This window comes from Corythoichthys intestinalis, chromosome 8 (assembly GCF_030265065.1).
Source record: "Corythoichthys intestinalis isolate RoL2023-P3 chromosome 8, ASM3026506v1, whole genome shotgun sequence".
NCBI classification, from domain to species: Eukaryota; Metazoa; Chordata; class Actinopteri; order Syngnathiformes; family Syngnathidae; genus Corythoichthys; species Corythoichthys intestinalis.
In genome coordinates, this window is record NC_080402.1 from 11,454,356 (window position 1) to 11,468,462 (window position 14,107).

The window sequence follows — 14,107 nt, forward strand, 5'->3', positions numbered from 1 at the left end:
GCCTTCAAAACTTTTTCCACCTTAAAAAAAAAAAAAAAAAAAGTTTAAAACTTTTTGCTTTTCAAAAAAAAGTGACACGTCAATTAAAAAAAAATATATATATATATATTTTCAAAAAAATATTTTTGCAAAAGTTTTTTTTTTCTTTGATTAAAAATAGTTTTTTGATTGAAGCAACTTTTATTGGGATTGAATGATTTGGACACAAATGTCCTACCCATAATATGGCTCAAAAACAAAAAGGATTGCTTCGATCAAAGAAAACAGTTTCAATGAAAAATAAAGCGTAAATTTCTGAGTCTCAAATATTTTTTCACATTCAAACCTTTTTTTCTACAATTGTTTTTTTGTTGTTTTTTTTTCTTTTTTTTTAATTGAAGTGATTTTATTTTGAAAATATACATTTTTTGTTTGAAGCAACTTATTTTTGGATTGAATAATAAAGACACAAATGTCCTAGCCAAAATGTGGTCCAAACGCAGAATTACATCAATCAAAAAAGTTGTTTCAATAAAAAAAAAAAATTAAATTTTTAAAAAAAAATATCAATCAAAGAAAAATAGTTTTCAAACATATTTTTTGACTTACAAATTTATTTTTGCATTCAAACAAATTTTTTTGATTGACATGAGTTTTTCTTTGATTGAAAAAAAAAAATAATATATATATATATACTAATGAAATATTTTTGAATAGAAATTACTTTTTTTTTTTTTTTTTTTTTTTGAGGAAAAAGCTTAATATGAAATTAGAATTTGAATAAAAATAAGACACATATTCTTGGTAAGATTTTAGGTTTCTCAGGTGTATAACTCCAGTACACGTTTTGCATTTACTCTTTTAGTGATGTGAAAAAAACAAAGTATCTTGTTTACTGTATCAGGTGTTAAAGTGAAATTTGAATTTGAACTGAGTTGTGTGTTTTAAAAGGAGTTCTGTATTTTTATGTTTATTTTATCACTGCTGCACAGTTTAAACCATGGCACAATGTTGACTGTAGTTCCAGTTTTGATCACTAATATTGTTGGAGAAATCAGAACTGTTAGCTTTACCAGAGCTCAAGCTCATGTTGTAATGGGAAACTAGTTTGACGCCATGTCTTCAATGCTGAGTTAATGTCCTGAAATTATGATAATAGGATCTCGCCTGTTAGTCTTTGGAAATTACAGGATAGGAGTGGACATTGATGCAGTTCAGGTATTATTCAGTAATTTCTGTAGCAAAAGGTTATTTTAGGTACTTATACTTTGTATGAGGTTCAAAATGTTTGCAAAAGTAGGTTTATAATTAATCCACTGATTGTTCATTGATACTGAGCATTAACCAAACACCGTTCAGCCTGCCAGGAGCCAGTGTCTCTCATTAAATGCACTTTTGAGCATTTTAAAATAAATTTTAATTCCATTGAATTAATCCAATGAGTGTTCTCCATTTATTGTGTTTTGGGGGTCATTACTGTTAGATAATGTGTTTTTAATGAAATTAGTGTGTGCAGATGTAATTTCTATTGTGGAATTCTTTTAGGTCAAGAAAATTAAGTTGACCTGAATATGATGGGAGTACTGTACACTCAAAATAAACAAGTTACTGTAATCCAGTTATTTTAGTTAGTTTGAGTACTGCCAACTCAATAAAAACAAGTAACTATAATCCAAATTTTTTAAGTTAATTTGAGTACTGCCAACTCACAATAATTAAGTTAATCAAATCTAATTCATCTAAGTCAACATAAATTAATTTTTTTAAGGCAGCAAGTTTGCATATATTTTTTTAGTAAAGTCAACTTTTAATATTTTACAGTGTAGGAACTAAAGTTATACAACATAAAATATACAATATAAATGAATACTACATCACATTTGTAAAATAAAAACATAATAAAATAATAGCCCATTTAAATAAAATAAATTGAAATGAGCTAAAACACCTGTAATTAAATAATAAGAATAATACACAGATCCTGCTTACACAATTAAATTTATTAATTTCTGTGTGGCGCTTTAACTTGAAAAAATCCACCAATAAAGCTTTTGAAAACCGTTCATAAGAAGAAAAAAAAAGATTAATTGAGACATTTGTAAAATACATGTTAAAATCCTTGTCATTGGGATTGCTTTTCTCTTTAGTACAGGACTTCTTTTTTCTTTCTTTCAGAAAGAAAGCTGACCAATACGCGGGGTCTGAAAGGCAAATTGTTGTTGGACTATCTTTAAATACCCGCTACTTTTTGAGCAGAATTCTAGCTTTGTATAGGCTAATGTTCCTATTGTTGAAAGCACAGAGGTGTGTAATAAACAACAAGCACATTTATATTTTGCATTTTGTTTTCTTACTGTACCGAAAATGAACCAAACCGTGACCTCAAAACCAAGGTACGTACCGAACCGAGATTTTTGTGTACTGTTACACCCCTACTAATTATTACATTGATAAAACTAACTTCGTATTAGGGATGTCCCCAATCTGATAACATGATCGGAAATGGCGCTGATCGCGCCATATTTCAAAGGATCGGAGTCAGCATTGCCAAAAGAAACGTTTTTTTTTTTTTACTCCACAACACTGCCGGAAAAAGCAGACAGGACAGGACAGTACTGTACAATGTGTGAAATATTTGTTCAAATTAAAAAAAAAAAAAAATCAGGTGACTCTGATTCGGGTCCAAAAATATGCTATTGGGATATTCCTACTTCAGATATAAGTACAGTAATAAAACTGGAATTTCATTCACAACTATGTGTGCAACTTGCTGCAGTTTACTACGCATACAGTTCAGGCTAAAAGTTTGGACACCTGTAATTCAATGCAACACAAATGAAGGTTCCAACTTCATTGATGAAGCAATAAATTAAACAAATAAACAAACCCTGAAAAGGCATACCTATGAAGTCAAAAACCATTTTAGATAACTCCCTCTTGAAGCACATCAAGAAAATGGCAAGAGTGCAAAAAAGTAAACAGAGCAAAGTATCACGATACACTGCTGGCCAAAAGTATTGGCACCCCTTCAATTCTGTCAGATAATGCTCAATTTCTCCTAGAAAATGAATCCAATTACAAATGCTTTGGTAGTAATGTCCTCATTTATTTTGCTTGCAATGAAAAAACACAAAAGCGAATAAAGAAAAAAAAAAAAAACATTATCATTTTACACAAAATTCCAAAAATGGGCCGGACAGAAGTGTTGGTACCCTCAGCCTAATACTTGGTAGCACAACCTTTAGACAAAATAACTGCGAACAACCGCTTCCAGTATCCATCAGTGAGTTTCATACAATGCTCTGCTGGAATTTTAGTCCATTCTTCGTTGGCCAACTGCTCCAGGTCTCTGAGATTTAAAGGGTGCCTTCTCCAAACTGCCATTTTCAGATCCCTCCACAGGTGATCTATGGGATTCAGGTCTGGTCTCATTGCTGGCCACTTTAGAAGTCTCTCAAACCATTTTCTAGTGCTTCTTGAAGTGTGTTTTGGGTCATTGCCCTGCTGGAAGACCCATGACCTTTGAGAGAGCCCCAGCTTTCCCACACTAGGCCCTGCATTATGCTGCAAAATTTGTTGGTAGTCTTTAGACTTCATAATGCCATGCACACGGTCAAGCAGTCCAGTACCAGAGGTAGCAAAGCAACCCCGAAACATCAGGGAACCTCCGCCATGTTTGACCGTGAGGACCGTGTTCTTTTCTTTAATGTCCTCATTTTTTCCCCCTGTAAACTCTATGTTGATGGCTTTCCCCAAAAAAGCGCTGATTTTGTCCCATCTGACCGGAGAACATTCTTCCAAAACGACAAGCCGAGTGGCATTTTCGGTGGACAATCAGCCACAAAATGCAAGCCACCTCCGTATTAAAACGTGTGCCATGATCCCAGTGTTTGACATAATACAAAGTACGATGTTTACTCACTTCCTTGTAAGTCCAATGGTCCCACAGTAGTAGGGCTTGTTTTGGCCAATATCCGCGGTGAACGGGAACCTTTTGAAATCAAGTAGAGGTGTGCATCGGCACCAGTGTTGTTAATCTTACTGAAAAAAAGTAATTAATTATAGTTACAAATTACTTTTCCCAAAAAGTAATTGCGTTACTAACTCAATTACCTGAATGTAAGAGTAATTAGTTACTTGGCAAAGTAATTGGTGATAATTACTTTTTTTTTTTTCCCTCAAAAAAAAAAAAAAAAAAAAAAAAACATTGGCCACACTATATGAAGTTTTTTGTGGAGGTTTTTGGTACAATTGGCCCGAGCCCAATTCTTTACCCTAATTTACCCTTTACCCTGAATCAACTGTTAAAAGTTGTTAAAATTGCTCCCATTATTGCATTAGTTCCCTTCTCTCTACTTTCGACATATGAAAGTTTTAAAACTGTTTCATCATTTAAAGATAGATTCAAGTCAAGATTTTTGCCGATTTAGAAGTATTTTAGATAAAAAGTTACTTAGGTTCGCGAGGAAGGTTCTCTACAACAGAGCCGTCCTAAAAATCGTACTGCTTTAAGATGGCGGCTGTCATTTTGCATCTAGTTATATCTATATACAGTACATGTGATATCTACCATGTCTACCATATCTACCATAACATGCGGGCGTAGTTTGTCGGCTATCGGCTACAACATGTATTATTGGAGCTACCTAGCATCGCGTTTGCTCGGCGTTACAACTTTCTTGCCTCCTCCCCGCTCCTGCTCTGCTCTGTCGTCTCGGTGAGTCCGTCTCCCTCAGACTTTTCGACCAATATAGTAACGCATGCCTTTCCGTCCTCAGTAACGGTAACGGCGTTGCCAAGATGAGAAAAGTAATTAATTAGATTACCCACTACTGAAAAAAATAACGCCGTTAGTAACGCCGTTATATTGTAACGCTGTTATTAACAACACTGATCGGCACTGCCCTCACGATTCGATTCGATTACAATTCGGGGGGCCACGATTCAATCCGATTCGATTCAGAGGGTCTCGATTCGATTCTGTTTGATTCGGCAATGCATCGCGATGCATTAAAGCCTGGGATGCATTAAAATTCTAAAGCAAACAATATTTTTCGTGAATCATGAGGCAACACAAGCGGTCAGACATTAAACAACTTTTTATTGGCTCTTGTGTCACTCCTGGTTGAAGTCAAATGAAAATAGTATACTTTCAGATATATGTATATTTAATTAAAAAAAAACAGATCACATCATTTAATGAGTGCTTTGAATGAGACCAGGGCTTTCTCTTTTTCTTTTTTTTTTTTTTTTTTTTTTTTTTTTTTTTTTTTTTTTTACACAATGGCAGCCTTTCACACAGTGCAACATCTGAACTCCTGTGCTAAATCAATAATAACAGTCACTGTATTTTAGTCACAACGACCCATCAATACAAATATTCAAGTAAATATTAAAACGACAAAGAAAATATTGGAGTGTAGCAGCATCTTTATCGCAATATCAATCCAGGGAATGGATTGCTATTTGAATGTAAAGTAGCTCCCTCTACAGTAGAGCCTACATCATGAGCCCGAACCCGACCCGACCGAATTTCGGGCCGAGTCGGGCCCAAAATGTTCAGTCATTTACGTTCGGGTCGGGTCGGGCCGGACTTCTCTTTTGCTAACTTTTTTTTTAAAATAAATATATATTTGTATACTAAAACTATGTATGGATGTTAAACTAAGGAATACTTGTTATAAAATAAATAAATTGGATAAAACAGAGAGACGGCGCTTTGGTAATCACAAACATGAGCCAGTGCGTTGTATACGCACATGAACGCCGTGGCCCCGCGTTCCTTTTAATCTTCCCCACCCGCTCTTGGCGCTCTCTGCGAGTCTGCAACGCTGCATCCTGGTATTTCCTTTTAGAATTTCGATATAGAGCCGCAAGAGGTGAAAAGCAAACTAAAGACGGTGAGATTGAAAAGGCAAGAATCCACGAGTGGTGTGTGGATAGGATTTGAATTGATAGTGGAAGATGCTACAAAAAACTGTCGGCCTTGCCGAATGCAACAAATGTGGCGCTTTGCTCTCGTACGACAGCAGAAAGACTGGCACATTGACGCTGAGCAGGCATTTTAAAATCCGTACTGGCCTAAAAGATATTAGTCAAACATCGTTATTATCATTTGTTTCAAGGGCTGCACCTCTTCGTGCTAAGCAGGACATCCTGGAGTTTGTGGTGTTCCTTAAAACGTCATTATTTATTTTTTTCAGTGCTCCTTCAGGCAGGTTGTTCTTTTGTGTGTTCTGATGGGAGTCATTAAAATAAAGAATGTTATTTAAAAGTATTTTAGTTTAATTTTGACAGTGGCGCCTCCGGAAATTTTTCATAGGGGTGGCCAGATGCGGCCACTTAAAATCTTGGGGTGGCCAAAACTAAAAGCCATAATTTCAGGTTTTAATTATGTTATTGCAGTAAAAAGGTCAGGGGAAAACTATCAGAAAGACTTAAGGACACGGCTGCTGATATACTTTGGTGTATTGTGTAATATTCTATGTTACTAATGATTTAATGTGCATAGTCCATAACTGTCCTGTCAACATTTTGAGTTCCACAACAATTCTTGTTTTATTGTGTTATGTATATATTAGACATAAGGTGTATATTTAACTAGGGCTGTCAAACGAATAAAATTTTTAATCGAGTTCATCACAGCTTAAAAATTAATTAATCGTAATTGATCTCAATTCAAACCATCTCTAAAATATGCCATATTTTTCTGTAAATTATTGTTGGAATGGAAAGATAAGACCAGGGGTCGCGTTAACCGAATATTTTCCGTCGTTGACCGGTTTTTTAAAACGGTGACGGAAAAAACTGAAGTCCATCCGTCATTTTGACAGGTTGCAATTCATACCCCAGACCACAGGATGGCGAGTGAGCATATTAATAAGCTATTGTCTCTCTTGATGAATGACGTCGCTGGCCTTACTCGGAAAAATGTCCGAACTAGCATTCAGGTGTAACAAACACGGAAACGTTTGGAAGCTTTGGAGAGCATTGTCTAAGGCTACGTTCATTCTACAGGTCTTAATGCACGAATCTAATTTTTTCGTGTTTTTCCGACTCGAGTCAGGCATTAACTTGACGGTCTGAACGGGACAAGTCGCATAGAAGTGGACCATTTCAAATCCGATCTGGGTCATTTTTTTATGTGGTTCAAATCCGATCTGGGCCACATTTTTCCAGACTGTCGCGGCGTTCTGTACCGTCCAGTGTCCCAAATCCGATTTCCGTTGTGCGTTATTAGCGCCTAGCTTGCAGTGAACACGGCTTTTGGGGAAGGGCCGGGCTTGACAACAGTCATAAAAAAATAATGAGGTTAAGCATGAGAATGATCGGTTTTCTCTCTGCTCTATGTGAGCTATATTTCAACATTTCCTACACGGCCGAGAGTCGGGAGAGGGGTCTGGCTGCAGCCCGTCTTGGAGAGTCAGGGCAAACTGCCCGTATGTGTGTGTGACATGCACGGACAGTGCATGCATGCTATCGATCCATATAAACTGTGAATATAAGCCTAAACAGGGATTATTTATGTCTGTTATTTGTGTCCTCCTTTTGAAAAGCAAAATATGATAGCCCTGGAATGACGGATGACTTGTCATTTGTTTTGATGCTTTTGCGCACCGGCGCGTGTCGGACTGCGAATTAGAGCGCATGCGTAATACTTGAATGGTCTCAATGGACAAAGGCAGTCTGAACGGGCACGCCAAAAAAACGGATATGACAAAAAAATTGGATTTGTGCATTAAGACCTGTAGTATGACTGTAGCCTAATTGAATGAGCAGGGACAAACAGCTTGGAGTCAGAAGTACGTGCGCTATTCTCAAACCTGAACGCACCCTGAGTCTTGGATGACAAATCAACAGAGCAGAGAGAAGACACAACATGGCTGGTAGTTTCTTCAATTTATTCAGAGGTGAGTAAGTAACGCACCACTTTTGACCAACACTGCTATTGAATATGTCATTATTATCATTTTAAAAATTTAAGTGACGGGTAAAAATAGATTATGACCGGATTTTTATGACCCTGTCAGTCAAAATGACAGGCAACGAAAAAGTCTAGCGCAACCTCTGGACAAGACGGATATATACATTCAACATACTGTACATAAGTACTGTATTTGTTTATTATAACAATAAATCCACAATCTGGCATTAACAATATTAACATTCTTTCTGTGAAAGGGATCCACGGATAGAAAGACTTTTAATTCTTAAAGGATAAACGTGAGTTTGTATAGTGTGACTAAATATTGCCATCTAGTGTATTTGTTGAGCTTTCAGTAAATGATACCGTAGCGACTTAACTGTTCTGTCCAAATGCATGATGGGAAATGTGTGTGGGAAGTGCATGACTGTGTGTGGTGGCTGCAAATGCTATATCTTCTCTGTGTTGGGTGCACGACAGGGTGTTAAGAAAAAGATCACCTCCTGTCATTCTTCCCCACGTCGCTTCCCACAATATTTATAGTTGCTGTGGGAGAGATGACAAAGCTTTTGCCAATTAAAAGCACTACCCTCCCCTCACACCCCCATCACGGTGCTGGGTGATGGCTGCCAGTCGGGAACCTGGCAGCCACAGTAATAGGGTGGTAGGTGGGTCCCACACTTTTTAATATGGCGTGGCTCCTGGGGTGTGGCCTCCCCTCTGCCTCGGCTGCCGGCCGTGGGAGTAGGTTGGGGGGTCGGGTCTCCGATCTTGCATCGCCCCGTGGCAGTTCCTGGGCGTTCTCCTGCCTCCGCCTTCCCCTCTCTTCTCTGGCTGGGCATCCGCCCTGCGCGCCGTATCAGCGGGGTGTCGCCTGCACCGGCGGGGGACCCTGCCTTGCCTGGGGCTTGGTGGGCCGCTGGGGGTCCCGTGGCGTGCTGTGCCGGTTGGGGGGCTGCGGCTGTGGCTCGTGGCCCTGTGTGAGTGTAGGCGTGGGGTTGGTGATGCGTCCCCTCCTGCCATCCCTGAAGGCCGGTTGATGGGTGCGCGGGTGGCCCGGGGGACCACCCTGGGTCCCGGGGGGGGGAACGATGGCTCCTTTGCTGGGCTGCGGGAGGAGGGATGGGCTGCGCATGGCCGCCCACCCTCCCTCCCCGGGCTGGCTGGGTGGGGGCCGTGGCCCTGGGTTGGCGCCCGCGCGGCTTCTCCGCCCGTCTGCGTGGCTGTCGCGCGCCCGGTGGGGCCTGCGTGCTGCTGGATGTGGTAGGGCATTCTCGGGTCGTGGGTCCCGGTGCCGGGATTGGCGATGCGGCGGCGTAGGGTTGGTCGCCAACGGGCTTACTCATAAGAGATTCACACGATTACTGGGTTCTAGATCACAGAACTGATTTGTGTACACTCTACCCCTTTCAATCACTTAGTTTATAGGCTTATAGACACCCCCACCCCCATTCTCCTCTTTCACTGGCCAATAGGCCCCCACATGGTGTAAACCGGAAATACATCTCGCTGACGATAGCACCAGCATATTAGTAACTAGTTTAGATGTTCAATGTATTTGTAGTTGTTGTTTGTGTATGTGTTTCTTTTCCTTCTTCTCTTGTATTTCTTTTCTTCTGTCCGCCCATAATCCCTTCCTGTTCGCTGCTTTGTCATAATAAAAAGGTATTTTGAATGATCACAATGGGAGTATGTCAGACTCTCAATGTGAAACATTAAAACTGTTCAGAATCTGGGCACTTAGACTTCCATTCTCTGTGTCAAACAGCTGAACAGGACAGGTTTAAAAAATAAATAAATAAAAAATAAAAAAATAAAAGCACGGCCCCAATGAATGCTTGTATATAGACCTTACCCACCGACGTCACAAAATCACGTGATCGCTGTATTGTTCCGCCCCCTTGTCTATCATTTTGTGTCTGTATTATCAATGGTCTCAATTGATCGAGCAATTTATAATGCATTTCATGGAAGACCCGGTGCTTTCGGATGCCGTAAACTCACTGGATGCGTTGCATAAAAGGCGTTATGTGGAAAAGCTTCAGTTTATCCATTCGCCAGATCCATATTTGATGCCTAAATCGATGTTTTTCGACCCGCGGTCTACGCCGTCTTTGCTAGATGAAAGAAAAATAAATAAATAAAAATTCGGGGTCCGTGCTGACCTTCACGGTCGGGGAGTTCCGGCAAGAAATTCTAACCACTTTCACCCCTGAAAAAAATTAATTAGCGTCTGTAAATTCGATAAATTTGACAGCCCTACATTTAATAAAACAAAATAAATGCATTAATTTGGGATGAAATCCATAACTGATGCTACAACAATCTAACGATATACTGGCAAGCGGGGTGGCCAACCAATTTATAGGGGTGGCCGTGGCCACCCCTGGCCACCCCCTGGTGACGCCACTGTTGGCCACCCCTATGAACAATTCTTGGAGGCGCCACTGCTTGTGTGGGCCATATTCAATGACATTTCATGAAAATAACAAAGAGAAAGTCTACTTTAATCCGGTATTCCATTCATACTCATAACTCATCGTTTCCTGCTTGTGCGTGGATGTGTTGTACACAGTGTGACTAGTGAACACGGCATGAGTGTCACATGTCGCTGCGGGCACATTACTTTGACATCTTTGCTTCCCCTCAGATGACACTTTGGTCTCGTACACTTCGACAACTACCGCTTCCAAAACTAGCTGGAAAGCTGCCATGGCGAACGGTGACAGCCATCCAACTTTGGAGTCGTGGCTAAGTGAGTAAATTACGCTTTTGGAAGACTTTGGTTAACTTTTATTGCTTAAATGTTTTGCGTTTCGGGTTGGACTTAATGACGTGAACGCTTCCCTTTGGGGTTTTGGCTCTTTGAATCGTGACCTCAACGTGTTGAATTTAAATATCTGATAGCAAGTAAAAGCGCGAACGAGTGGATTTATGTGATGTTAGAGGTGTTAAAATATTAGTTGAAACTGTTTTTTGAAACAGGAAGTCGTTCATTTAACCCCCAAAACCACATTCCTGAATTGATATTCTTCAAACTGAATCAAATTTAACTTCAACATGAAACACTACTAGGTAAAATATCACTTCTACTAAGTAAAGATAGGTGAACGGTGAATGCAAACTATACTGTAACCTGCATGACTATTGACTTTTGAGTTTGGTGAAATGTAGTCAAGTAAATGTTTTATTTTATTATTATTATTTTTAATTTTTTCTTTATATATTTAAGTCTTGAATGTCTTCTGTTTAAATGCTGTTTACTATTTCACAAGAACTCTGTCAGAAACAATTTAGTTAATGTGTAAAACATTTTCTACAATAAGTGAGGTATTAATGGAAACAGATCAGTGATGGGACCATTTTCTCTTGTATCTTATATATTTTATTTTTACAGTTTTAATGGCCTAATAGATTCTGAGTCAGTGTTTTACTTTTAACACTTCCTTTTTCTAGACCGGGCAACAGATCCAAACAACCAAGAGGACAGATGGGACTGCATCCAGGCTTTCTTTCAATTGGTTAACAAAGAAGATAAGGGGTGAGCACAATAATTAAATGACAACTCCTTTTGATGTTTTTATGCATTCTCAATGAACTCAGGTTTACAGTTGAAGCGCCACAATGTTGCCTAACATCCATTTTGTCATATTGAAACACCTCGTCCAAGTGTGATAAGGAACAAAGCCTCTTTAAAGTAGACTTTTGACACATTTATGTTTACATAATAATCAATTTCATAATACCAGCCATTTGTGATGATTTTGACTGACCTTAAAGTCCCACAGTGTCTGCTTAGTCTAATGTGGAATACAGTATACCAAAAGACAGATTAGATACTGTTCTGACATTAAAATCGGTCTACTTACAGTAGACTATATCAATCTTTAAGTTTATTGTATAAAGGTACATTTCATGCAGAACCTTTGACTCTTGCAGCTAATACTTTTGTTCCTTTTGGGACATATACATGTGAGCAGGGCTGTCAACAGACTTGCAGGGGCCCGGGGACAAGAGACCCCCAGCCAACCCCTGACACCGGCTTGTCGCTACAACATACGCAGTACTTTTAATGCTTTGCAAACAATGACCGTTTAAATTTTCAAATTATTTAATTTGAGGTGGACAGTTAAATTTAACAGACCGTAATGTGATGCGACAAAATCTAAACAAACAATTTTCATCTATTGTCCCATGTAGGCTACAATACAATACAACTGAGAGTGCTATGCCTGCCTGCAAAGCAACAAAACAGTATAACTAAACATCATGTGCCTGCCCCCTCCACCTCTGGGATTATCATGCCCTCAAGCAGGGATGCGTCTACATTTTTTGACAGCAAAGTCATTTATAACATTAGTGTAATCCAGTTTTCGAGCAAGCTCACGCTCAATGGAGAACATGGTGTTACCGGCATCCCCAAGGGGCCTCTGCCCCCTACAATATGACCGGCTTTACCAATTTGGCACAGACGAAGAAGTGGGCGAGTGTACGGGGGTGAGATAGTAGTTGTTGGGAGTTGTTGTTATCCTGGCTGACGAAACCTTGATAAATGCGCTTTATTTTTTTAAAGTTCTGCGAGCTCTGGGACACTTGAAAAATCACTCTCATACCTCCTCTTGTGAAGCTAAATGGTACCTCGATGTGTGTTGTGTGTAAATGTAGTTCATGAACAACAAAAAACTATTCACCTCACCGAAACTAGTGAAACTCATTTACATGGCTATGATAATGCTCCTTACTCCTTGAAATAGGAAAAATTGCTGTTTTCTTGAGCAACAATGAAAAATAAACGCATTGGTGCTTGGGAATATAGTAAGTGTGCTTGCCGCTTTTCACTTCCTGACAGCGTCTGCATCAGGCTCCTCCCGTTTTTGTGCTTGCCGTGGGCCACTCTTCACCCTGGGCTGATGCTAGTTTGAAAAGGCCTTTACATGCATGGGACTGAGTAATTAAATCCCCACCATGAAGCATGGTGGAGGGGGCATCATGATTTTGGGCTGATATGCTACCTCAGGGCCTGGACAACTTTTAATCATTAATGGAAGAATGAATTCAAGCGTTTATCAGGAGGTTTTGCAGGAAAACCTGAGACCTTCTGTTAGACAGTTGAAGCTAAAAAGAGGATTGATGCTGCAACAAGACAATGATACAAAACACAGAAGGAAATCAACTTCAGAATGGTTTTAGAAGAAGAAAATGCACGTTCTGGAGTGGCCAAGAACCCCCCTGAGATGATGTGGCATGGCCCAAAGACAGTGATTCATGCCAGACGTCCCAGGAATCTGTTTGAACTACAGCAGTTTTGTAGAGATGATTGGGCCAAAATTAGTCCTGATCGATGTGCCAGAGTCATCTGCAGCTACAAGAAGCGTCTGGTTGAAGTTATTGCTGCCAAAGAGGGGGGCACAAAATATTAAATGTGATGGTTCACTTATTTCCCCCCCCGTCTGTCATTGTTTGCATACTATCCTCATCAAAATACAAAAACCTATAAATGTTTGGGTGGTTTTAGTTAAAGCAGACACTGTTTTTTTCATTTGTGTGATTTTGACAACAATCAGATCACATTTGATGGTGATTTTATGCAGAAATGTGAGAAATTCCGAAAGGTTCAGATACTTTTTCATATCACTGTATGGTTGCGGAGCAATCCCATTGTTACAATAATGGCAGTGAATTTGTAAATACTTTACAGTGCAATATTCAAATAGTCATTGAATTTTTTTCCCTGCCATCATTACTTTCTCTGCTACATTTTAAAATGTATTTCATTTTGTTTCACATTAGTCCAGAGGAAGCGCTCAGTCTTCTTGCTCATAAAATCCAGTGTCCCCAAGAAAAAGTGGCTCTTCAAGCTCTTACTGTAAGTAATCAAAATCCCAGTGCAGTCCACACTTGCATGACTATTTTACTTTAATGACGATTACTTTCCATTAGACTATTGACATCAGATCACTACACACAGTTGTAACATAAAACGCAAAGTTGCATTTGAGTAAATTAACAGCCTCAGCCACTAATTTCAGAAATACAGCCATTTAGTGTAATTGCAGAATCTAAAAGGCCATTCTTGTCCCCAGTTGGATTCAAAGCGGTTATTCTCATGAAGCTAACCGAAACTATGTCTTTGAAGATTTTTAGGGGTATAGTCATGAAAACCCGAGATTGTTCATTTTTAGTTGAAAGGTTAGATACAGTGGG

At 39.2% G+C, this 14,107-nt stretch overlaps 1 protein-coding gene across 3 annotated transcripts in view; it reads left to right on the top strand.

Moving 5' to 3' along the window:
• Positions 1–10,316: 10,316 nt before the first annotated feature.
• Positions 10,317–14,107, top strand: part of LOC130921036 (ADP-ribosylation factor-binding protein GGA3-like) — a 31,778-nt gene continuing 27,987 nt past the window's right edge. Inside the window, exons 1-4 of one of the 3 annotated variants that reach the window (XM_057844646.1) lie at positions 10,317–10,358; positions 10,554–10,658; positions 11,360–11,444; positions 13,694–13,769. In XM_057844646.1, the coding sequence (XP_057700629.1) occupies positions 10,328–10,358; positions 10,554–10,658; positions 11,360–11,444; positions 13,694–13,769 (297 nt within the window). In that variant the 5' untranslated portion in view covers positions 10,317–10,327. Of the gene's footprint in view, positions 10,418–10,553; positions 10,659–10,813; positions 10,979–11,359; positions 11,445–13,693; positions 13,770–14,107 lie in introns of those variants that run through there. The other 2 variants (XM_057844648.1, XM_057844649.1) reach the window with 2 other exon arrangements.